Genomic DNA, 26,946 nt, shown 5'->3' with positions numbered 1-26,946 from the left:
TCCAAAAAAGACCCCACATTGGGGAATTGGGCATGGCATTCCATTGGGCCTACTTCTTAACTCTGTCTCCTGCAATGTCTCTTGTTTAACCGCCACTAGATCACCAGGGTGAACGTGCTTTGTACTGTTATAGGTCGGAGAGGTTTGGTCAAGGGGGGCTGTGATAGCACTAGTCTATTAATACAAAAGGTACCCCCAATTGGTGAAACCACATCCTTTTTGGCAAACACTTCATAACATTTGTGTATCTTAAAGAGCTCACTTGAAAAGCTCCTTTTTGTGTTGCATGGTTGCTAACATTGGACCCAATACACTTCATATAAATTTGATAAAGCAATGCTGTTATTGTGCCTCAATAGTTCATTAAAAATATATCTTTGTCCACTATATTAGTTTCTCTCCATGCGAGCCTTAGCTTTGTCTGCCGCAAATGTACAAATGGAGAATATACAAATGGCGATTTGTAAACAAGATTGAAATACTGTATACCGAATGCATTCAGACAATCACATAGCTGCATTTCTTGTAAAACATTTAGAGATGTGACAGACAATGCTCATAGTGACACAATCTTGATAAATGTTTGTTTATTCACTTCACAAACAGTTCTAAGCCTCTATATGTTTGCCGTTTGTCATTGTAAAACATTAAGGTTTACTGAAACTATGCCGGTTGTGGTTTGATCTAAATCCTTGTGGCTTTTATTTTCTAGGGGTTTATGGCCCCTCGTCTGATGACTCCATGATATCTCAGTTTCATCCAACCTTGAAAAGTGGCCACTTGAAGGTGTGGGTGAAACTAGAGTTACTACATAGTGTTATTCACTATATAAGACCAGAGAAACATGACTAACACAGATGCCAAAACTGGGGTACCTGTACATGTACAGTGTGCTGATACCTGCATAATTGGGGAAGCCCATACAGTGTAGGTAATCTCCCTGTCTTGGTGTTGCTTCTCTGATATTCCAGACGGATGATGTTTAAAAGCCTCTTGGTGATGATCTAAGTATACTATATGTAGTTAATCTTCATATATATGTAACCACTATATTTATTTAATCCTTATATGTACTTTTTAACCTGTGTATGTTAACACATACAAAAGTGCACGCACTCACTCTATTCAATCATACTATTCCTTGAAATTTGTAGTTTGCAATAAAATTGTCTTGAATTGCAAGTATTAGCCTTTTTTAAAGCTGTATCTGAACCTTAGTGTTAAAAACATGTCAAACAAAAATTGCCAAGTTCTCCTGTAAATAATTGTGCAAACAGGGAACCATCATACCATTAAAAAATACGAATGAATTTTCCTGGGCCCATCCAGTATGTGGGTTCCAAGGCCTAATGGGGTGCATATGACTATGCAGCAGGGCTTGCCTTCCTGCCAATGTATAAAACAAAGGAGTATGGAGCACAAAATGCATATTGTGAAGTGGATTTTCATGGGCCCATACAGTATGTGGGTTCCAAGGCCTAATGGGGTGCATATGACTGACTATGCAGCAGGGCTCGCTTTCCTGCCAATGTATAAAACAAAGGAGTATGGAGCACAAAATGCATATTGTGAAGTGGATTTTCATGGGCCCATCCACTATGTGGGTTCCAAGGCGTAGGGGGGGTATATGAATTGGTAGCAGGGCAGGACTTGCATTCAGTGCAAAGAATTTTCAGGAGACCCTCCTGGACATCTTATGAAAGGGGTATTGTAGTGCGTCGTAATTCTTGGCAGCCCATCCACTCACAGCATAGGCTACAACAGCTTAGGAGACCCACTGTTTCATAATGGCCCTTTAAGAAGATTAATGCCACCTGATGCACCAGTAAAAATAGGCTCTGTGGCTTTGAGTCCCTCCTTCATACATGAAACAAGATGAGCCTGCTTATGTGTCACACACCACATGGCCAGCTAGGGGTGTTAAATGTTACAATGGCATTTCCCAATGAATGCATTTGTAGTGGTTGAAAGCAATGTTAAAGTTGAAAAACGCTTCAAAAACGCAGCGTCTGAACTAAGCCTAAGTGGTAAAGGAAATTTTCAGTCTGGGGTTAAATATTTGGCCTTAAAGGCAAGTTATTAATTAACTTGCAAAGGATGTACCCTGACATATTTCCAAGCAAAACCCGTTTTGGTTTCGTTTTCATGTGTTTTTTGTGGAACCGGGAAAAATGGCAAGAATCTCGGAAAAAAATGATTAAAGCTGTGAACTAGGAGTCAGGAATGCTTACAGGGGCGATCCCCATGAGGTTCCTGTGTCATTTGAGCAGTGTTTCCATCATTTTCAGACGTTTTTAGACATTAAAAGGACCCCCGGGCGGGATCACGGTAAAAATACTCGGGTCTCCCATAGACTTACATTGGGCTCGTTGTTCTGGCCGAGTACCCGAGTATTCCAATTTGCTCGACCCGAGCAACCAGCACCCGAGCATTTTAGTACTCGCCCATCAGTACATATAAACAAAAAATCTTGGAAAAGCACCACAAAAGCCTGGTGTGTTTAAAAAAAAAAAACGCTTGAAATGGTCATCAAAGAGGTAAGTCTAGCAAATGGTAAAATTACATAAACGTGGGGGCTCAATCAGCTGTCCATGCAATATGGTCGGGGCACAAACCGCAATGCCTGGACTGGAACAAGTCTCCCAACCCGAGCGCAACAAATTCATAAGTCCTAAAGTGCATTTATATTGGTCTATCATTGGGAGACGAGCATTACTCATGATTATCAGCTTGTCTATACAGGCTGCCAATCACCCAACAAACAAGCAAAATGCATATTCACAATGTGAAATGATTTTTAAGCTTGTGTAAATAGGACATGTGTAGCTGAGAACAATGATGTTCTGTGCACATGGGAATGTGGCTGTAATGGACTGGAAATACTGTTAGCATCCCTTCTAAAAATCATTTGTATTGATTTTAAAGAAGCTCTCCCATCAAAGTTTTTTTTTCCTCTTAATATATTGCAGTCATTCTATTATATTGCACTGTGTACTTACAATTGCTCATTTTACCTTTCTACCCATCTAATTTTCTCTTTTCCATTAGGTCAATGACATCACGTGATTAATAACTGTCGAGCTGAATACTTCTCTAATCGCTATGTAAAAAAAGGAGGTCAGTTTTCTCTGCACAAGTTAAGAGTCACTGCAAAAGTCTATGGCAGGGGAGAAGTGGAGCAGCTAGGTCAGGAATTGAAGAAGGGAATGAGTTATGCAGGTACAAGAGATTTCCTGTTTCTACATAGAGCAGAGGAAAGAGAATAAATTAGCTGGGTAGAAAGGCAATACGAGCAATTGTAAGTACACAGTTCTATATAATAGGATTGCAATATATTAAGAGGATGAACCCTTTGGTAGGAGTGCTTGTTTAATGCATATACCGGTTTTTATATGTGGATTTACATAATCTGTGTTTCAGCATTTAGGAAGCCTGTGCCCGTGTTAAGTGTTAGAGGCTGGCCCATAGTGGGAGAAGTAAATTGGGCATGTAGGAACTTAGCTCCTGTTTGTTAGTTAGTTGTGGAGAGGCAGAGTTGGATAGCAGCTTCTAATGGAGTAAAGGTACTTTCACACATAACGATTTCGTTAACGATATCGTTGCAACGTCACGCTTTTTGTAACGTAGCAAAGATCCCGCTAACGATCTTGTTATGTGTGACAGTGACCAACGATCAGGCCCTTGCTGGGAGATCGTTGGTCGCTGGGGAATGATCAGGACCTTTTTTTGGTCGCTGATCACCCGCTGTCATCGCTGGATCGGCGTGTGTGACGCTGATCCAGCGATGTGTTCACTTGTAACCAGGGTAAATATCAGGTTACTAAGCGCAGGGCTGCGCTTAGTAACCCGATATTTACCCTCGTTACCATTGTAAAAGTTAAAAAAAACAAAACAGTACATACTCACATTCCGATGTCTGTCACGTCCCCCGCCGTCAGCTTCCCTGCACTGACTGTCAGCGCCGGCCGTAAAGCAGAGCACAGCGGTGACGTCACCGCTGTGCTCTGCTTTACGGCCGGCGCTGACACAGTCAGTGCAGGGAAGCTGACGGCGGGGGACGTGACAGACATCGGAATGTGAATATGTACTGTTTTTTTTTAAAAAACTTTTTAACAACGTGATCGTTGGTAAGTCGTTTAGTGTAACGGTACCTTAAGAAGTAGTGCTGATAAGGAAAAGGCCACATGTTGGAGAGTGTGTTTAGCTCAGACGAATTGAAGATAGCAAATTCTACCAACAACTGAGTTCTATTTGGCCAGAGTTCGGACACTGAACTGGTAATAAGAAGGTAACTTTTCACCTGCAGTGAGCCCAGCCGTAGCGTAACAGAACTGAGGTAGGCCCCAGGCAGCTATATGTGAGCTACAAAGGGTACCGAGTTAGCTGGTCCTGGAAAATTAGGCATTTCAATTCTAAACAAGAGGGAAGACAAAGGTATACCTGTAGTGGTGGATATAAAGATAATTTAAAGTTGAAGGCCAGAGCTAGAAAGCTTGGGAAGTAGTATGATAAAAAAAGAATTCTACCGAAAGTGCTGTGCCTGCAATCAATTGTTACAGTTCTATTTAAAGAATTCCAGTAAAGATGTTTTTATCTTTTTACAACAGATTCTGTTTCGTCGCATATTTTCAAGGTGCCAGACCATTAAACCACTTGTGGCCTGAATAAGGGTAGTCAACAACCCCCTACATTGCACTCTTTTGTCAAAACTTTGGAACTTTTAAAAAGCTTTTTACATAATTCTGGAGTAAAAGCTTTTGCTGAATAGTGCTCATAGACTTGAATGGGCGAGTTTGATCAATGACTAGGATCAAAAATGAACATGTCTTCATTTTCCATTTTTGCAGAGAACCCATCCTCAAAAAAACCCCGTACATTTTAATAGCATCATTTAGTATCAATAGGTATGTGTTCTATCCGTGAAATACACAGATGGAACTTGTACATGAAACATGGACGTCTGGATGAGGCCTATGTCACGTTTAGCTTTTGGTTACTTTTGAAGGAATCATTTATAAAAAAAAAAACTGTTCTAGTAAATATTTGTAGAATAGTTTCTATTAAAAATGAGTTAACATTCACAGTACTAAATAATCTTAATTTTTTTTAACATTTTTTTCCAACAGAAAAACTTAATGGAGAAGCATGTTACAAAAAATCATACAATATCTTTACAATATGTCCTATAAAGCGTTTTGTGTGGACGGGTATATCAGAAATGATCAATCAACATTACATAATGGACTATCGCAATAACAAAAAAACACAACGGAAAAAAAATACTTCAAACAAACTTTAAAAATCTTGCATTCGTTTCAGGACACAATACAGACCGGGACACTACATAGATATACAGTATTAGGCTGCAGTCACACTATCAGTATTTGGTCAGTATTTCTCATCAGTATTTGTAAGTCAAAACCAGGAGTGGGTGATGAATCCAGAAGTGGTGCATATGTTTCTATTAGACTTTTCCTCTGATTGTTCCTCACTTGGTTTTGGCTTCCAAATACTGATGTAAAATACTGACCAAATACTAATAGCGTGACTGCAGCCTCACCCTGCTTGGTAAGCGTTGGGACAATTGGCTTGTCCTGCCAATGTTTCGGCTTGTTTTGCTCTCAGTCACGGACAAAGCCGTCCTTCACTATTGACTAAACCAGGATAGAATTTAGCAGAACATCCAAGAAATTATATTTTTCTTTTATGCCATTTTTATTGAATTGAATTACTCTCCTTTCTTCATTTGAACCACAAAGGTACAAAGACACATGCTGTCATTCAATTTCAAGTTACTATTTTTATAATGCAGGATTCACAAAATAATCTCAGACAGATGTCTGTCCAACCTCTGTTTGAAGACGTCCATTGAAGAAGAACTCACCACCTCTCGTGGCAGATGGTTCCACTCAATCACTCTGTATCAAAAAGTCTTTTTCTAATATCTGATCTCTATCTTCTCCCATTCAGTTTCCTCCCATTGAGAATAATGATGATCACTCTACAGTGTGACAGCCCTTGAGATATTTGTAGACAGCTATTAAGTCTCCTCTCAGTTTTCTCTTTTTTGGAAATACTGAAGGGATGTATGGAAGCCAGTGTCTTTGTGTTCTAGGATGCTCATTACAGTGAACTTCATGACGATGGATGTTTATCTGTTGATGTAGACTAGTTTGTCATGGTCAAATTATGGCACATACCTTTCGGGTTCTGGGTTTGATGCACAGAAACATGAGGAACTCCTGGGCCTTTGGGGAAAAAATAATGAAGAATTATTTTTTAGCTGTATAAGACTTTATTCACACCTGCATTTTTGAGTTCCGTTTCTCTACTCCATTCTAGGAGTAAGAGAAACTGAACTGGTGGAAAACTGATCCATAACAAAACAGATGCAGACTAGTGATGAGCGAGTGTACTCATTGCTCGTGTTTTCCCGACCACGCTCGGGTGATCTCTGAGTATTTGTTAGTGTTCGGAGATTTAGTTTTCTTCACCTCAGCTGAATGATTTACAGCTACTACCTAGCCTGAGTACATGTGGGGGTTGCCTGGTTGCTAGGGAATTCCCACATGTAATCAAACTGTCTAACAGTCGCAAATCATCCAGCTGCTGCGAGGAAAACTAAATCTCCAAGCAGTCATAAATACTCGGAGACCACCCGAGCAACGAGTACACTCGCTCATCACTACAGTAATGCAGACTAAACATCTGGGCCCCATTGATTATATAATATAATCTGTCTGATTTCTGTTTTATCTTCATTTTCTGTACTGAATAAAAAAGGAGCACTGACCCCTAGAGGTCACGTTCACACGTTCAGTATTTGGTCAGTATTTTAGATCAGTATTTGTAAGCCAAAATCAAGAGAGGAACAATCAGAGAAAAAGCATAAGGCTATGTGCACACCTTCGGGATTTTTAGCTTTTTTTTAGCTTTTTTTTAGCGTTTTTCTGCCGTTTTCCACTGAATAAACGCTAAAAAAAGCTTACATAAGCATCCCATCATTTTTAATGCATTTCGCATTTTTTTGTGCACATGCTGTGTTTTTACCTGCGGGGGAATCACATTCCGGAAAAAAAACGCAGCATGTTCATTCTTTGTGCGGAATTGCGAGGATTCCGCACACATAGGAATACATTGATCTGCTTACTTCCTGCATGGGGCTATGCCCACCATGCGGGAAGTAAGTGGATCATGTGCGGTTGGTACCCAGAGTGGAGGAGAGGAGACTCTACTCCAGGTCCTGGGAACAATATACCTGTTAAAAAAGAATTAAAATAAAAAATCGTGATATTATCACCTTCCGGAGGCCCCCGCAGTCTTCCCGCTCCTCAAGATGCTCCCGTTCCCAGTAATGCCTTGCGACAATGACCTGTGATGACGTAGCGGTCTCGCGACCGCTACATCATCTGGGGTCATTGCCGTGAGGCATTACTGGGAACGGAAGCTGCCGGGAGCATCGTGAACAGCGGGAAGGTTGAGCGGGCCGCCGAAAGGTGAGAATATGACGATTTTTTATTTTTTTAAATTATTTTTAACATTATATCTTTTTACTATTGATGCTGCATAGGCAGCATCAATAGTAAAAAGTTGGTCACACTTGTCAAACACTATGCTTGACAAGTGTGACCAACCTGTCAGTTTTCCAAGCGATGCTACAGATCGCTCGGAAAACGCTAGCATTCTGCAAGCTAAAAACGCTTGCAAAATGCTAGTGTTTAGCGGGAATATGCATGCCAATTCTGCATGCGTATTTCCTGCGGCAGGGAGTTGCAGAATTGCCACAGAAATTTCCGTGGCAATTCTGCAACGTGTGCACATAGCCTAATAGAAACATGTGCCCCACTTCTACGTTCTTCCACCCACTTAGGCTACGGTCACACTAGCAGTATTTGGTCAGTATTTTACATCAGTATTTGCAAGCCAAAACCAGGAGTGGGTGATAAATACAGAAGTGGTGCATATGTTTCTATTATACTTTTCCTCTAATTGTTCCACTCCTGGTTTTGGCTTACAAATACTGATGTAAAACACTGACCAAATACTGCTAGCGTGACGGCAGCCTTAACTAGAGCTCCATGTGTCCCTCTACACTTTATTTATCTAAGTTACCCAACTCCTGTCAAAAATCTCATCCAGTGTTTTTTTTTTCATGATAGGTAGATTCAACAAAACCTAATCAGATTATTCAAAAATTGATCTTGTCCACCAGAGAAAAATTCACCAGTATGAAACAATGGCTGGTCACAACATCTATCAATTATGCAAAACAAATGTCTTTGATCAGATTTCCTTATCCTTCCCTAATATCTTAGAACTAAAACGATGTTTGAAACAAGCAAATAATACATCCTGACACTTCACAAGAGGGAATAAATTAGTTCCTGAACTTTCAAATCATGGTGTGAATACTTTTCTGCCCAATGATGACAAAAGTATTCCAGGAGTGACACCTTTATTGGCTAACCAAAAAATATGTTTGCAAGCTTTCAGAGCACAGTGGCTCCTTCTTCAGGCAAGATTACAAATAGATTAATAAGAAAAAAGCACTTATGTTATGGGGGGCTTAATAATGGGCAAGTAATTTATTATTCCTATAAATTCAGTGGATTAGTGCTAGCAGTCATTATAGATGAATTCACAGGACTCTGGTCAGTGTTCTGAGCCACTGGGCTGGAGCCCTGCAAACCACCCCTTATCTGTCGGCATTTGCGGCTCCTCTTTTAGTTAGCCAGCCTAGAACAATGTTATGTGTGGGTCATGTCATAATGATGGCAGCATGCTAGAACAGCTGATTAAAGAAAGAGGAGGTCAAAAATTGTCATCTACAGAATACTCAACTGGCCACCAGACCAAGGTCATTCATATCTACTAGTTAATTAGAATAAGTCACCTTTACAGAAGAGGGTGAAGAAGCTGCCTCCAGGACTAAATTCCACATCCACAAAATGACAGCCTGGAATAAGGTCACAAGTCACACATGTGCGGTTAAGAGAACCTAAAGTTTCCACACTGCAAGGAAAGAGAGTGTTAGTTTTCTGTATGTGCACTATACTTTGGTTTACTATGTACTTTAATGCTTTAGTTGTCAGGTTGATAAGAAAAATATTGGAACGGAGTTATCCAGTTGCAAAAAAAAGAATCATTGCTCCCAGTAATAGTCTTGTAGATATGATGACTTTTAATGACAAACAGAGATAAAGCACATTTTATCAAACAACAATCTCGGCTCCAATGCTTGCTGTTTAACATTCATTCTTTTACTTTTATTCGGCATTAACCCCTAAACGACTTATGACGTACTAAGACATTCATAAGTCATCTACCTGCCTTTGATGCGAGCTTGCAAACCGGGCACACATCTTTCCCATAAGATAATGGCTGAAATATTCAGCCATTATCTGCCTTTAACAGTCGAGGGTGGATCGGAGTCCATCTGACTGCGGCTGTTAATATGTTAAATGGCGCTCTCAATCTGTGGAGGGGCAGGGAAGCACATCATTCTATCCGATCAACAGCGCTCTTCAGGATTTGATAATGGGGCATAGATGTGTTGCTATGACAGCCATACCTAAAAACCTCTGTGTCTGTCATTACGGTACTCCTGTGAAAGCCAGCACGTGGCTGGCGTTCATAGAAGACCGTGATTTTAGCTATACAAAGCAGTGCTATAGCTAATGAGAAAAAAATTCAAAAAGACAGAAAACAATGTAATAACAGGTGATCAAAACATCATATATACCCCCAAATTGTGCCATTAAAAAGATTGGCATGGGCTCAAAAAACAAGCCCTCACCTAGCCCTATATCCCTGTGAAGGGAATACAAAAGGTAATCAGTTGGGGAAAAGTATAACAGCAGTAGAGTTACATTTACTTGACAAAGGGGCAAACTGGATTTACCAGTATTGTAAGCACAAAGGAGCTTTTCCTTGAGGTGTCAAACATGGCACCTCAGCTCCTGGACTCTGAGCTTCAAAGAGATTTGGTCTGTAACCATGCAGAATATTTCCCATTTACTAAATAGAGGGTAGTGGAGAAGACACAGGATATTTGAAATGCAAGGCCTTAAATTAGCCCATCATTCAGTCACAAACTGCATCTTTTAAATAGTCCAATCTAGGCCGTCGAGTTTAGATATTTCTGTTATTTCTCCCTTTTTATTTTATAACTGTTTTGCATATATGTATGTTGTTTTATTTTTATCGTTTTATATATTTTATTGTAAGCACTGTGTATTTTTATATTTAAGCGTACAATCTTTAATACGGTAAAGGTACCGTCACACTAGACGATATCGCTAGCGATCCGTGACGTTGCAGCGTCCTCGCTAGCGATATCGTCCAGTGTGACAGGCAGCAGCGATCAGGCCCCTGCTGTGCTGTCGCTGGTCGGGGAAGAAAGTCCAGAACTTTATTTCGTCGCTGGACTCCCCGCAGACATCGCTGAATCGGTGTGTGTGACACCGATTCAGCGATGTCTTCACTGGTAACCAGGGTAAACATCGGGTAACTAAGCGCAGGGCCGCGCTTAGTAACCCGATGTTTACCCTGGTTACCATCGTAAAAAAACAAACAGTACATACTTACATTCAGCTGTCTGTCCCTTGCCGTCTATTTCCTGCACTGACTGCTGGCCGCAAAGTGAAAGTGAAAGCACAGCACAGCGGTGAGTCACACAGCGGTGACTCACCGCTGTGGCTGTGCTCTGCTTTCACTTTGCGGCCAGCAGTCAGTGCAGCAAACAGACGGCAAGGGACAGACAGCTGAATGTAAGTATGTACTGTTTGTTTTTTTACGATGGTAACCAGGGTAAACATCGGGTTACTAAGCGCGGCCCTGCGCTTAGTTACCCGATGTTTACCCTGGTTACCGGGGACCTCGGGATCGTTGGTCGTTGGAGAGCGGTCTGTGTGACAGCTCTCCAGCGACCAAACAGCGACGCTGCAGCGATCCGGATCGTTGTCGGTATCGCTGCAGCGTCGCTAAGTGTGACGGTACCTTTAGTTTGATCCACGTATGCACTAAAGAATCTATAGCCTCACAGAATGTGTGGTCTTTTTGATTGTCTGACAGTAACATATTTTGGGGACTCATCACCCCTCGTGTTTGATGAGTGGTGGCAGCGTGTTTAGTAACTGGGGTGTGTAGACTGTGTTGAGGTGCAATTTATACTCACTTTATAGGCTAGAACAGAGGTTGACTGCTGGATTGAGTGAGGAGATAAATTAGCCCTTGCAGGCACATCCCACGTTATGGCCTAAGAAGTGTGTACATGACAACTTGGTGTCAAGCTGTGTTTTTTTTTAAAACTTCTATTAGAGCATTAGTACTTACGTTAAGAAATTATTCCCTGTACTAAAGGACTGGTATCCTTGCGAGGAGTTCCCCAGTTCTACATGGTTCAACTGAGTGCTTACTTATACATACTTGCAAACAGTTTTCCCCTTCCCAGTTTTTCCTTTCTATCTTTTATTTGGCGATAGGCTTTGTACCGATATGGCAGCCATATACTATAAGCAAAGAAAGGAGGCTCTGATTAATCTACGTGAGCAAAGAGGGACAGAGATGTGCCCCTCACCCAGAGGTGTGGGATTCCGCTCTCAGGTAAGGAGGTGCATGGCACAGAACCCTACACCTACATCCAACACAAACAATTCAGTCAGGGACAGACTGGATAGAAAAGGGTGTTGGAGGAGTGAGTGGGATAGGTAGAATAGGGGAGGAGCTTGTTAGAGACATCAGCTTAGATGGAGATTGAGAGAGAAGTGGAGCTGAGGAGACGTGGGTGTCTGCAGGTCCTGGCAGGCAGAAAGACTGAAACAGACAGAAAGGAGTTCCCAGAAAGAGAGGGAACTGAAGGAAAGAGAAACAACAGAAAAACCAAAGGGGTCCTAGAGGCACGGGTAGTGAGAAGTCCACCCGTGAGGCTCGTTTCCATGCTGACCATCGTCAGGTGGGGGGGCCAAGTCGCAGTGAGGGACCGGCCCTCAAACTAGTGGAGAAACTAAGAACTCAGCTAGCTAACTGGAGGCTGTGGCATTTGCAAGAAGCACAGTCACATCTGCACACATTCGCTGAAAAGGCAGCCGTATAGGATTCAGGGAGGACTTAGCACTCACCACCCAGTGGAATCCGTGGCTGCTGGCTTGGGACACTATGTGGCAGGCGAAGGGCAAGAGTCTTGACTCTTAGGTACTTTGTCTGGACCAAATAAGGTCTTATCGTGTTCTGCTGCGGTAACAACATTTTGTGCCGCTATGACAGAATGTAACTCAATATGGTTCTAATTATGTCAATTATGAGAAAATGCCTCATATGACCGTTCTTATTTTATTTTATTCATTGCTTCATTTCATTATTTCTCTTTTCTGTTTGTTTATTGTAGCAAGATACTTTGATGAAGGTCCAATGTGAGACCGAAAACGTTCAGTTATTTCTTCTGTTTTTTTGTCTGGATGCAAAATAAATGAAATTTCCTCATCTTTCATCAATTTGAGTGCCAAGTTTATTTTTGTCCTGATTTGTTATGGCGGGAACCAGAAGAAAAAGAAAGCCCACCCACGAAGCAAAGAGCAGGAGCAACACGTGGGTGTTGCAGAAGACCCGAAGCAAAAGATGGTGAGCGGTGGACACCCGGAGAGTGGGGAAGCAGTGGAGAACTTTCCCGGTCGACGGGAGGAGGACCCGAAACCAGCCGACATCTGTGGATCCGGAGCTCCTGTGAGCTCAAGTGGAGGAGCTGAGCCATCAACTCCTGGGCACAGAATTGACGGCAGTGAACCGGTGGAAAGCCGCCCTGCGGAGGAAGATCATGCTAGGGGAGCAGCGTTCCATCCTGCAGCTGCCGACTACAACCTCAACGGAGGGACAACAGCTAAAGCAGGTATGGAGACCAACCCTGCCCCTGTGACCGACCCTGCTCCAGAGACTGACCTTACCATGGCAACTGACCACCCCGCTCCGCAGACTGAGGAGACACTAGTGGGCCCACTCCCAGTACTATCAGCCTCTCAACCTGGTTGGGGTCACTATAACCGCTCCTGGGATCAGGCATCTGGCATAGAGAGTCACATGAAAGCTCAGCTGGAGCCCACAGGCACAGCACTAGAAGTGAGCGCAGAAGGAGTGGTGTTTCAGTGGGAGAATCCGGAGGCAGAACTGATCGGGTTCCCTGGGGAGGCCCAACCAGAGTGGTCCCATATAGAAGTCCTCAGCTGGGAGGAATATGGTCAGCGCCTAGAATTAAAATGGAAGAAGGAGGATGAGAAGCACGATGCCAGGCGTAGGGCCATAGAAGAGCGCAACCTGAGGGCCAAAGCTCAGGCCAAACAAGCAGACCGGGGCCCATGGAGACAGGGTACCATAGTGGCCTTTCACCTTAAGAAGGGTTGGGGTTTTCTTAAAGAGCCTGGACTGTTGGCAGAAGTATTTGCACCCGGCAGGAAGTAGAGTCGCACCTCCTGGAGGGCCACCCTGAGCGAGATCTGCACCCTGGGGATCGTGTGACATACACCCATCATTGGGATGAAAAAGGCTGGTACGCCCTGAACATCAGGAAGTGTAAACCAATAGCTGCCAGTCCTGACAAACCAACAGTACCAAAGACAACAAAACCCAGGCCACCTGCAAGCAGTACAGCCCCACTATCCGCAGGGGTTGCGTTAGTATCTCTAACCACAAGAAAACTGAATGCAGTATGTTCAAGGGCTATGCGGACAGAAGTGGAAACACGTTTCCAGAGCTCTCAGCCCTTAGGGTACCGTCACACAGTGGCACTTTGATCGCTAGGACGGCACGATCCGTGACGTTCCAGCGATATCGTTACGATCTCGCTGTGTCTGACACGCTACTGCGATCAGGGACCCCGCTGAGAATCGTACGTCGTAGCAGATCGTCTGAAACTTTTGTTTAGTCGCTGGATCTCCCGCTGACATCGCTGAATCAGCGTGTGTGACGCCGATTCAGCGATGTCTTCACTGGTAACCAGGGTAAACATCGGGTTACTAAGCGCAGGGCCGCGCTTAGTAACCCGATGTTTACCCTGGTTACCAGCATAAACGTAAAAAAAACACACTACATACTTACCTTCAGCTGTCTGTCCCCGGCGCTGTGCTTCTCTGCTCTCCTCCTGCATCCTGTGTCAGCGCTGGCCAGCCGGAAAGCAGAGCGGTGACGTCACCGCTCTGCTTTACGGCTGACCGGCGCTGACAGTGCAGAGGAAAGCACAGTGCCGGAGGACAGACACGGAATGTAAGTATGTAATGTTTGTTTTTTTTACGTTTACGCTGGTAACCATGGTAAACATCAGGTTACTAAGCGCGGCCCTGCGCTTAGTAACCCGATATTTACCCTGGTTACCAGGGGACTTCGGGATCGTTGGTCGCTGGAGAGCTGTCTGTGCGACAGCTCTCCAGCGACCAAACAGCGACGCTGCAGCGATCGTCATCATTGTCGTATCGCTGCAGCGTCGTTTCAGTGTGACGGTACCCTTATAGTGGGAACAGATTAGCCCTTCATCTTACCGGGTATAAGACTGAATCACAGGATGGGAGAAGGCAGCATCCAGGTGTTGCCGTGAAAGCAACCAGATTAGAAAAGTAATGAAAGTATGACTGACAATAGTTAAGTTAACCTGGTTACGTTAGGTAATGCTCACTTAATTGACATTTAAAGGACAGCCAGATCATGAACAGTGTGTGATTTGAACTTATTTGTATATAGTTAGCACTTCTTAAGGTGCTCCTTATTGGTTTTACATGATCCCTTTAAGAGTGCGAGTAGGGCACTCTACCCTATAATAACTGACCACAGAGCAAAAACCGTATGACGTGGCTTGTAGCCACGCCCAAGACCTACGATGGGGGTTTAAGATGGGTCCCCCATATTGCACTAAAGTTTTATGGAACTTGACAAGAGAATGCCTTTAAGAATGTTTTATTGAAAATGTTTTATTGCACTTGATATAGAATTGTTTGATTGCACTTAAGAAGGAGAATGTTGCACGTATGTTTTCTACCTCTAAATGCTAAATGCTAAAGCTTTAGTGGTCAAAAACAATGTTTTACATATTGTGATTTAAATTGTATCGTTCAAGTTTAAAGTACCTCCCATAAAGGGAAGAAAAGTTTTCTCTTGTTAACAACTGTTGAAATGCGTTTTAAAAATGTATTGCATGTTTTCAATAACCCCTGTTTTTGCTCTGTTCCAGCCCGTGGATGTGCTGTGTTTAACGGGGAGGGGGGGGGGGGTATGTGGCATCCCTGAGGGTCCAGTCGCCACAGAGTACTGCACCTCACCCAGAGGTGTGGGATTCCGCTCTCAGGTAAGGAGGGGCATGGCACAGAACCCTACACCTACATCCAACACAGACAATTCAGTCAGGGCCAGGCTGGATAGGAAAGGGTGTTGGAGGAGTGGGTGGGATAGGTATAGTAGGGGAGGAGCTTGTTAGAAACATCAGCTTAGGCAGAGATTTAGAGAGAAGTGGAGCTGAGCAGACGTGGGGGTCTGCAGCTCCTGGTAGACAGAAAGACTGTAACAGACAGAAAGGAGTTCCCAGAAAGTAAGGGAACTGAAGGAAAGAGAAATGACAGAAAGGACAGAAGGAAAGGGTCCTAGAGGCACGGGTAATGAGAAGTCCACCCATGAGGTTCGTTTCACGCTGACCTTTGTCAGGTGGAGGGACCAAGTCGCAGTGAGGGACCGGCCCTCAAACTAGTGGAGAAACTAAAAACTCAGCTAGCTAACCGAAGGCTGTGGCATTTGCAAGAAGCACAGTCACATCTGCTCACATTCACTGAAAAGGCAGCCGTATAGGATTCAGGAAGGACTTAGCACTCACCGCCCTGTGGAATCCGTGGCTGCTGGCTTGGGACACTGTGTGGCAGGCGCAGGACAGGAGGGCTAGAGCCAGCGCAGAAAGAGGGCTCTGGAAAGTGCACCCAAATTGCTTGTGAGCAGGCTGCATCACTTACTCGGAGGACACAGTGCCCCAGCAGGGGCAACTAAGAACTGTGAGAAAAGCTTTGGAAACTGCACCTTGCTGTGTCCTCATGTTTATTTACAGCGTCATCCACCCTGCACCACAGCTACTACAACTGCCACAAGCACCATCTTCACCTTTAACACTACAGCTGCCCTGGGGTTTAGCTCTACCTGTGGAGAGCTGTACCAACTCTGCTACATCATCATCAGCCCCAGCGGACTACTTTAAGCAGCGTCGGCTAACACCTTTATTGCCGAGTACCACAGGTGGCGTCACAAACAAACTTTATAAACTTTATTCCCATTTACTTCAACTCCTTTTATTGGACGGCCAGGACCACAGACCGGGTCACTGCCGCCGTGACCACCCCTTTAAGAACAGAACCGGCCCAGTACCGAGTACCCCACAGTTTTAGCTGGCGCTCCAGAGACAGCAGACAAATCCAAAGATCTGCTGATTGGTGCCTAGCTGGAAAAAGACTCAGAGTGGAGTACTATGGCATATGGACAAAGAGAAAGTCCAACTCAGAGGAGCCAAGCAATGGACTTTGTCCCGATGAATAACTGGGGGTACTAACAATGCCAGTTATGAGGCGAACATGGAGTTTTCTTCGTAAATGACCTTACAACAACTGGCAGAAAGTGATGCCAGGATGTGCCTGCAGCTTACTTTACAGTACCCACAGGCTGCTGCTGCAGAACGTCAGGCTGAGAGAGATTTCCAACTTCAGAGGGCCCAAATACCAAGGAATAACAGTTCTCAGCTACCCCATTCTCAGGACAGGCGCACCCCACGACACATGCTGAGAAGTGTGTACATGACAATCTTGAAAATTTAAAACGTTACAGCTCTCAAAAAGTGGTGACAGGCAAAAATATTTTTTTTACAAATTTCTGAGACTTGCCTCTGTTCTGGTCCCTATGGGAGACCAGGGTTAACCCTCCCAAGGTAAATGTCATTCTGGGCATGAAACCCGAACATCCCCAGTCAGGGATACCTGCCGTAGGGGTCGCCAACCTAGGGACAGAATGTAACCCCGATAGGTTTCCCCTACAGGTATTGGCAGGAGAAGTCGGGGAGACACCATCGATCCCTGAGCTGGAAGTGTCCACTGGTACATTTAGGACAGTTCAGTTCCAGGATCCCACTCTAACCCAGGCACAAGAAAGTGTGATGGAAATAAATGGAGTGGCTCAGCAACTGGGTGCCGAGGCAGTTTTCCCCTGTATGGCTATCCACTGGGATTTGTTATAAAATCCAGGATGAAGTGGTAGAGCAACTGGTAGTGCCCCAATCTTACTGTCGGGTGGTGCTCGAAATGGCTCACACCCACATGCTGGGAGGGAACTTGGGGGCCAAAAAAAGCAGGAGCGCATACTGCAGCATTTTGTTTGGCCTGGGATTTATGCTGAAGTCCAGAGGTATTAGGAGTCCTGTCCCAAATGCAAACTTGCGAAACCCACTGTGTATTTCCGGAGTCCATTGGTACCACTACCCATTATTGAGGTACCATTTGAGTGGATAACAATGGATCTGGTGGGGTCTATAGTGAAATCCGCCAGTGGCCATCAACATATTTTGGTCATAGTGGATTACGCCACGCGATACCTCTCTGCCACACCTCGACAAAACTAATAGCCCGCAAGCTGTTTGCCATGTTTTGTCGCCTTCGGCTACCAAAGGAGATCCTCACAGACCAGTGGACTCCTTTTATGTCCAAGGTGACCAAGGAGCTATGTAAGCTGCTACAGATCAAACCGCTACGAAAGTCGGTGTACCACCCACAAACTGACTGGTTAATCTCGACTGACTGAGGTAATCTCGAAGGATGGGAGAAACTGTGAAAATGTTATTGCCCTTTCTAATGTTCGCTATCCGTGAGGTACCACAGGCGTCCATGGGTTTCTCACAGTTTGAGCTATTGTATGGCAGACATCCGAGTGGGTTGCTCGACTTAGCTAAGAAGATATGGGAACAGGAGCCAACTCCGCATCGCAGTGTGATTGAGCATGTGGCAAGCCGGACCAGATTGGAGCAGTCAGGCCCATAGTAAAGGAGCATCTGATGGATGTCAAGGCCGCGCACAGCCGCACTTATAGTAAAAGAGCCATGGTCAGGATCTTTAAAGAAGGGGACCAGGTGTTGGTACTAGTGTCCACCACGGAGAGTAAACTCATGGCCAAGTGGCAAGGGCCATATGAGATACAAGGGAAGGAGGGAGAAGTGAACTACCAAGTTTACCAGCCCTGAAAGAGGAAACCTGATCAACTTTCCAATGTAAACCTGCTAAAAGCCAGGAAGGACAGGGAATGTTTGGTCATGGAGGCGACTCCGGTCATACCAATGGGGTACGCTTTGTCACCGGCCAAGGACACGGCCGGGGGTCAGGTTAAAATACATGACACTCTCCAAATAGCAGCAACGGGAGGCTTGGGTTCTAGTGCAAAAGAGTACGGACGTATTCTCAGAGCTGCTGGGGTGGATCTCGTTGATTCACCCTGACATTGTCACTGAGCCTCAGGTAAGGGTCATTACGCTTTTGTAATGACTTCAGAAAATTAAATGAGGTGTCAAAATTTGACCTCTATCCAATGCCCCGGGTGGACGAGCTAATTGAAAGACTGGGGGAGGCCAAGTACTTCACCACGCTCGATCTCACCAAAGGTTACTGGCAGGTCCCACTGACAGAATTAAAGAAAGAAAAAACCGCTTTTATAATGCCAGAGGGTCTCTATCACTATGTCGTCTTGCCTTTCAGATTACATGGGAACCTTAAAAAATGTGTGGTGGGACTCACGGAAGCCCGATACTTAGGACCGCGGGGTTATCAAACCCCAAATAAACAAGATCAAGGCCATCCAAAACTGGCCCAAGTTGTTAAGTACCAAACAGGTGAGGGCTTTCCTCGGCATCATTGGGTACTACCGCCGGTTTATACGGAATTTTGCTGGGAGATCGGCACTCCTAACTGACCTGTTAAAAGGTAAGAAGTCGGTTATGGCCCGGCGGAGGAAGCATTACAGTTCCTGAAGTCGGCGTTGTGTGGACAGCCGATCGCATCAGCCCCAACTTCAAGGACACCTTTATCGTGCAGACAGATGCCTCAGAGGTAGGTCTAGGAGCAGTACTGTCACAAGAGATAAACGGGGATGAACACCCAATCACCTACTTGAGCACTGACCCCAGTGGAGAAAAATTATAGCGTAGTGGAGAAGGAGTGCTTGGCGGTTAAGTGGGCCTTGGAGTACCTACGCTACTATTTGCTCAGGCGCCAGTTTAGTTTGATAATGGACCATTCACCCCTCATCTGCATGAGCAATGCAGAAAAGAGGAATGCTCGAGTCACCAGATGGTTCCTGAGGATCCAGAGGATACCTTGTGCTGTTTACTTTGTAAGTTTTGGACATTAAAACACGTTTGTTTTGAAACTTCCTGGGTCATTGTTTGTTTTTCACACTGCACCAACCCTGCTGCCCTACATAGACTTAAAAATTACCTGCCGGCTGCTCGAGTGTTTCATGGATCGCTGTGGAGGTGACTTTTCAATAAAAGGCTATGAGAGCTTCATTCTAGCTCTAATAGACTTACATTAAGAGCTTGTGACTAGAGTTGAGCGAATATGTTTAGATTCGGTCGCCGAATCTGAATTTGCCATATTCGTGCAATATTGGTATCCTATTTGTGCTGAATTTATGTTTGACGATTGATTCCGAACATATTCAGTCATTTCTACTCACATTGACTTCAATGATGTTCGGCTGTGTTTGGCAAATATTGCAAATACAATATTTGGAACTGATCATAATCGGAACCGAAATTTGAAAAATTCACTCAATTCTACTTGTGACGTAACTTCTGACTTCTGGTCAGACAGAAGCTGCGATCACAAGTTGTTGCCGCAGGAGGCTTACATTTAGGCTATGTGCACACGCTCAGGTTTTTTCGCGTTTTTTTCACGCTAAAAATGCTATAAAAACTCATTAAAACACATACATTATGCATTCTATCATTTAGAATGCATTCTGCATGTTTTGTGCACATGGATGCGTTTTTTTCCGCGAAAAAAACGCATCGCGGTAAAAAAATGAGCATGTTCATTATTTTTGCAGATTTTCTGCGTTTTTCCCGCAATTCTATGCATTTGGGAAAAAACGCACAAAAAACGCACCAAAAACGCGTGAAAAATGCGGTAAAATCGCGGTAAAACCGCATGCGGATTTCTGGCAGAAATGTCCGTTTTTTGTCAGGAAAATTTCTGCAAGAAATCCTGACGTGTGCAAAGAGCCACTCCAGTGCTGAAAACCCCCCGAAAAAGCTGGAGTGGTTCTAAAAGTACCTTAGAAACATGTAGGAAAGTAGGCTGGTTTCAACTGGACTGACCGCTATGAGGCCTAAAGATTGCCATTTTGATATTCCCTGGTCAGTTGTAAGTCAGTATATATTTAAAAAGAGCAGCCTGCTGTCAGACATCTTAATTTTTTTTTTACTTATAGCTGTATCCCATACAGCAAAGCTTTACGCTTACATGTACATTGCGAGATTTATGATCAGTTTTTGCTGCACTTTATGTTTCACCCATCCTTTAAAAAATCCAATATTTGATTAATATTTCATTATTTTCTGTAGTCTGTACTGGGGGGAGTACTTATAGAAAAAAAGAAGGGTTCTGTGGGTAAAGTTTACTGAGACTCGAGAAAGGGTTCAAACATAATGTGTGGGATAGGAGATGGTCCAGTGTGTGTCACGTGGTAAGTGTGAAGCCGTGAGGACTTTGGTGCAGAAAAGGAAGGAGACACAGACATCCGATATTTGTGATTTTCACGGACAGCACTTGTATCTGTGATAGTCTATGTGGCCATTCACATGACCATGATTTTCGTAGAAAATTGCAGACATGTCCAATTTTGATCCAAGGGTCAGATCAAAATTGTCAAAACAAGTCAATGGGTCCATGTCTTGATAAAAAAAAAAAAAAAATAGGACTTCACTCGAATGACATTCAAGTAGGGTCCAATTTTCACAGACTGTCAGAAAGGCAGAGAAACCTTTTCTTCCTCAAAACTGTCGATACTTAGACTACACTCTGACCAAAGCCTGATCAAATCATTGGTCCGTTTTTCTTGTATGTGGAAAATACTGACACCTGAATGAGGGCTAAGAAGGAACTGAGGTGGTAGAGCCGATCTGAAGTTCTGAGTTTTATTCAGCCCAAGTTTGTGATTTCAGAGGCCAGGACTACAGCTATCAAATGGTTAATAAGGCAGGTTGCCAAGTTACCTGTTTCCAAGTAATTGCAGAGTGATCAGGTCATTAACAGAGAGCACATTGACTACTACTACTGGTGTCAGTAACCAAAGGCGAGCAGAGATGGTGCTGTCCCAATTTATTTAAGACCCTAGTTCAAATAAGGACCCTGGCAAAACCACATGCCTCCCAACCGTCCCGGATCCAGCGGGACAGTTCCCGATTTTGAGATTCTATCCCGCTGTCCTGGCCAGGACCTTACTTTTCCCAGCAGGGGGTGCAGTCGGGCCACCTAATGCGGCGGTCCATAGTTTCTCCCTCAGCAGCTGGGAGAGAGGTGAGTACAATTGAAGTTCTGACCGCCGGGTCAGAGCAACACCAGCAGCGTGGTCAGATCATGTGATCACGCTGCTGACGTCGCCATATACGCAGGATGGGTGGTAAGTGCTCCAGTGGAGCTGAAGACACCAAAGATTAAGTGCATGGGGGAGATTTGGAGTGGGTATGGGGGATTTAATATGTGTGGGGGAGATTTGAGGGCACAAAATGAGGAGCAAAGGCTGAGATGGGGGCATGTATGAGGGAACAGTACAGTGGAATGGGGACATGTACGAGAAAACAGTAAAGGGGAATGGGGAGCATGTACAAGGAAACAGTACGGGGGAATGGGGCCATGTAGGAGGAAACAGTGTGGGGGAATGGGGGGCATGTAGTCGGAAACAGTACACGAGAATGGGGGGCATGTACAAGGAAACAGTATGTGGGAATTGGGGGCATGTATGAGGAAACAGTACAGAGGAATGGGGGCATGTATGAGGAAACAGTACAGGGGAATGGGGGCATGTATGTGGAAACAGTAAGGGGGAATATTTTGCATGTATGAGGAAACAGTATGGGGGAATGGGGGCATGTAGGAGGATAACAGTACTTTTGAAGAGAGAAATAAGTATTTGATCCCTCTGGCAAACAAGACTTAACACTTGGTGACAAAACCATTGTTGGCAAGCACAGCAGTCAGCCGTTTTTTGTAGTTGATGATGAGTTTTGCGCACATGTCAGAAGGAATTTTGGTCCACTCATCTCTGCAGATCATCTCTAAATCATAAAGATTTTGAGGCTGTCGCTTGGCAACTCGGAGCTTCAACTCCCTCCATAAGTTTTCTATGGGATTAAATCCTGGAGACTGGCTAGGCCACTCCATGACCTTAAGGTGCTTCTTTTTGAGCCACTCCTTTGTTGCCTTGGCTGTATGTTTTGGGTCACTGTCGTGCTGGAAGACCCAGTGTGATCAGCAGTGCAAAAGGTGTGTGGTTGGGGTGTGGATATGGGTGTGACTAGTTGTGAAATAGGTGTGGTCAGGGGCGTGGCCTAAAATTTGCCACAGACTTTGTCCCTCTATCCCTTCTTCAAAAGTTGGGAGGTATGGTTAAAGGCAACCTGTCACGCCCACCAGCATCAGGGGCTTATCTATGGCATTCTGAAATGCTGTAGATAAGCCCCCGATGTATCCTGTAAGATGAGAAAAATAGGTTAGATTATACTCACCCAGGGGCGGTCCCGCTGCGGTCTGGTCCGATTGGCGTCACGGTCCTGTCCGGAGCCGCAGCTTGAAGACCAGAAGAGGAAGTCATCCTATGAAGATAGGAGGCCCCAGACCGGACCGCGACACCAATCAGATCGGACCGCCCCCCAGGTGAGTATAATCTAACCTTTTTTTTCTCATCTTTAAGGATACATCGGGGGCTTATCTACAGCATTCCAGAATGCTGTAGATAAGCCCCTGATGCTGGTGGGTTTAGCTCATCTTCGATTTTGGGAATGACAGGTTCCCCTTAAACCCTTTATTGATTATCTATACTGATACATTTACAGTTAGATGCCTTAAGAGGTCATCTCCCAATGTACTTACTACACTATACCCTAATACATCTATTTATATAATTGCCTTGTAATGATTTAATTTCCTGTTCTGTCCAGATGTCACCGTATCCCAGAATTCCAAGCGGAGGAAGTTCACCGACCACCAAATTGGGCCACCCAAGTGATGGGTGTCTTAATATGGAAACTGCTGCTGGAACCAACCTATTGCGCGGTTCCACCGGTGGAACACCGTTGCACCACACATGCACACACTATACGCCGTACGCACCACACACTCACACACTCACTCTCACACTCACACAGCCTCTTGCGCTGTACCACCAGCAGAACACCATCACGAACACGCCGCCGCCGGGATCAGCGGAATGATTCACTGACTGCCGCCATCTTTGTACAGGGGGAGCACATGAGCAGTTTTAATGTGACCACCGCTATCTGTCTGCACAAAGATGGGGGCGGTCTGATTTACTGCGCCTGCGCGAATTACATGCAGGTGCAGTGAATCATTTGGCTGACCCCGGCGTCAGATGCGCGACGTGTCTACAGGCAGAGGAAGCCGGTCACATTAAAGGGGTTTTCCAAGGAACTAAAATTAATTTTAAAAATTTACTCTGTCTGACCATGTACGGAACATACCACATCTCCTGAGCAGGGGAGGAAGCAAAAGATTATACTGACATTACAGCAGGGGATCACAGTGGATTCATTTTGTGAGGTAAAATATTTCACTGACTGTTTTTAAAAAATATTTTACCTCACAAAATGTATCCCCTGCGATCTCCTGCTGTAATATCAGTATTGTCTTTTGCTTTCTCCCCTGCCCAGGAGATGTGGTATCCTCCATACACAGTCATACACGTACACAATTTTTTAAATTAACTTTTGTTAGTGGGAAAACCCCTTTAAAAAGCAAATATCAACGCCAACATGGCTCCTCATAAAAAGTACAGCAATGACAATGAAAGGAAAGCAGCAAAGGCACAACGTCGAAGACAACAAAGGGCAAATGAGACTCTTGAAGAGCAACAGCATCGCTGGGACAAAAACGATGCATATAAGTGTAGGCGTCAAGCACATGAGTCTCCTGATGCAAAAGTCATTAGATTATCACAGGATGCCATTAGGCAACAACAGCGCCGCATGCCAGCCCCCATCGTGACATTACTGCCCTCCTGATGCGATAGCATCGGATCTCCATCTAGTATAATAATATTTTTCAATCCAACTGAATTTTTTCAATCCAAAACTGAAAAATCACAAATATGGCAAGGCAGCTGCAACCTAGTTTCCACCACTGTCTTAATAGAATCTGTTAAGAAGGCATAAATCCTCTGACTGCTGTAGTACTCGTTGACCATGTGTACACTTCCTCTGTATGGTCACAGATATGATAAAGGCATAGGAATTGGCAATAATATGACAGGTATTAGTTCAGTAATGGTTCCCACACAGATGCATAATTAGTGCCTCCATGAATTACCTTATTTAATCATAGAGGTCAAATTGGATTTGTGAGGGCAGGCAGGGTACATATTATACAGGATCTAGGAGGGGGAGATGAACACTGAGGGCTCATACCCATCACCATTAAATTACATCTGTCTGATGCTGTTCCTAAAAAGTCAGACGAGTGTCATGCAAGTGTCATACGATTTTCATGTGAATACAATGTGATTTTTATCACCTAGCATCCGAATGACATGTGAATGCAATTCATATGCAATGCGAATTTAACATTAGCTTTTACATAGAGGAATTCTCTGAGTCATAGATAGTATTCAAATGAAATATATATATATATCTACTATATAATTGTCTAAGGGTCACTTCTGTCTTTCTGTCCTTCTGTCTGTCATGGATATTCATTGGTCGTGGCCTCTGTCTGTATGGAATCCAAGTCGCTGATTGGTCGTGGCAATGGTCGTGGGCGTTTGGCTACGACCAATCAGCGACGGGCACAGTCCGGCGTCAAAATGGCCGCTCCATACTCCCCTCCAGTCAGCCCTCACACAGGGTTAATGCCAACGTTACCGGAGCGCGGTGTAACGCACTCCGGTAACGCAGCTATTAACCCTGTGTGACCAAATTTTTACCATTGATGCGGTGTATCCAGCATCAATAGTAAAAAGATCTAATGTTACAAATAATAATAATTAAAAAAAGTTTATTCTCACCCACCGACGTGGCCCGCTGTCCTCGGCAGTGCAAGCGGCAGGATCCGGTGGCAAGGATGCTATGTGAGAAGGACCTGCCATGACGTCACGGTCATGTGACCGCGATGTCATCACGGGTCCTGCGCTCATACCAACCCTGGGATCGGAAGCTGCCGTGTGCACCGTACACAGGCGCCAGGACTTTAAGGTGAGTATATGTTTATTTTTTATTTTACGTCACTGGGCAATATACTACGTTACTGGGCAATATACTACATGACTGTGCAATATACTATGTGGCTGACCAATATACTACATACTATGTGGCTGGGCAATATACTACGTGGCTGTGCAATATACTACGTGGCTGGGCAATATACTACGTAGCTGGGCAATATACTACGTCACTAGGCAATATACTACGTGGCTGGACAATATACTACGTGACTGGGCAATATACTACGTGACTGGGCAATATACTACGTGATTGGGCAATATACTACATGGCTGGGCAATATACTACGTTACTGGGCAATATATTACGTGACTGGGCAATATACTACATGGCTGGGCAATATACTGCGTGGCTGGGCAATATACTACGTTGCAGGGCAATATACTACGTGACTTGGCAATATACTACGTGACTGTGCAATATACTATGTGACTGGGCAATATACTACGTGACTGGGCAATATACTACATACTACGTGGCTGGGCAATATACTACGTGACTGGGCAATATACTATGTGGCTGGGCAATATACTACGTCACTGGGCAATATACTACGTGGCTGGGAAATATACTGTTACATCTTCGCTTCCACCGCGGTTCCCTGCTCTCTCTTGCACTCACCTGGCATCGGCGCCTCGGCGTGCCTCCTTTGCCGCCAGTCCGCTTCTTCAGCACCGTCCCTGCTTCACTCTCCAGCCTGTCCTCAGTTATCTTCCGGAATTGTGCTTCTTTCTTGTCAATGTCTCCGTCATTGTCACACTAGTCACAGTAGTAGTAGTTACAGGACTGCACTCGGACGACATCTAAGTGCAGCCCGATTCTTACACACCCCTTCGTTCCTTTACGTCTCTGTCATTGTCACACTACTCACAGTAGTAGTAGTTACAGGACTGCACTCGGACGACATCTGAGTGCAGCCCGATTGTTACAGTATCACAAGGCCATGGACCCCGCTGGTGTTTCCGCTACCCAAAAGGAGCTACTTTTCTTATGAGAAAATCAGACCAGGATTATGTCCTTTCTTAAGAGAGTCCCGTCTCTCGTCCTTACAGACCACCGATCCTGGTAACGCTGCCCAGTTGGCTGCTCTCCAGCAGGAGCTTGCCCAGCAACGAGACACTCAGTCTCATATTTTGAATTTCATGGCCTCGGTGGATAACCGGCTTCTCTCTCTCCAGACCTCCGCCTCCACTCCCGTCTAAGGCCCTTCCTTCGCATTCCTCACCCCGCTTGGCCAGACCTCCGCGCTATAGTGGGGATCCTAAGTTGTGCCGTGGGTTTCTCAACCAGTGCCAACTACATTTTGAACTGTCACCACTACTATATCCTACTGACCGTGATAAGGTGGCTTTTGTGGTCTCCCATTTGGAAGGAGAGGCGTTGGCTTTGGTTAATCCCCTCTGGGAACGTGACGACCCTCTAGTCTGTCAACTCACTCCATTCTTGGA

General features: G+C 44.6%; 1 protein-coding gene across 1 annotated transcript in view; it reads right to left on the bottom strand.

The window, feature by feature from the left end:
* Positions 1-26,946, bottom strand: part of LOC138670754 (inactive dipeptidyl peptidase 10-like) — a 265,499-nt gene that overhangs the window by 94,046 nt on the left and 144,507 nt on the right. Inside the window, exons 12-13 of the mRNA XM_069758378.1 lie at positions 8,894-9,012; positions 6,201-6,248 (exon numbers count right to left, since the gene is read on the bottom strand). Of these exons, the coding sequence (XP_069614479.1) occupies positions 6,201-6,248; positions 8,894-9,012 (167 nt within the window). The remainder of the gene's footprint in view (positions 1-6,200; positions 6,249-8,893; positions 9,013-26,946) is intronic.

The sequence above is a fragment of the Ranitomeya imitator genome, chromosome 3, assembly GCF_032444005.1.
Source record: "Ranitomeya imitator isolate aRanImi1 chromosome 3, aRanImi1.pri, whole genome shotgun sequence".
Classification (NCBI taxonomy): Eukaryota; Metazoa; Chordata; class Amphibia; order Anura; family Dendrobatidae; genus Ranitomeya; species Ranitomeya imitator.
The sequence above is the reverse complement of the archived record's forward strand: the minus strand, read 5'-3'. Positions and strand labels throughout refer to the sequence as shown.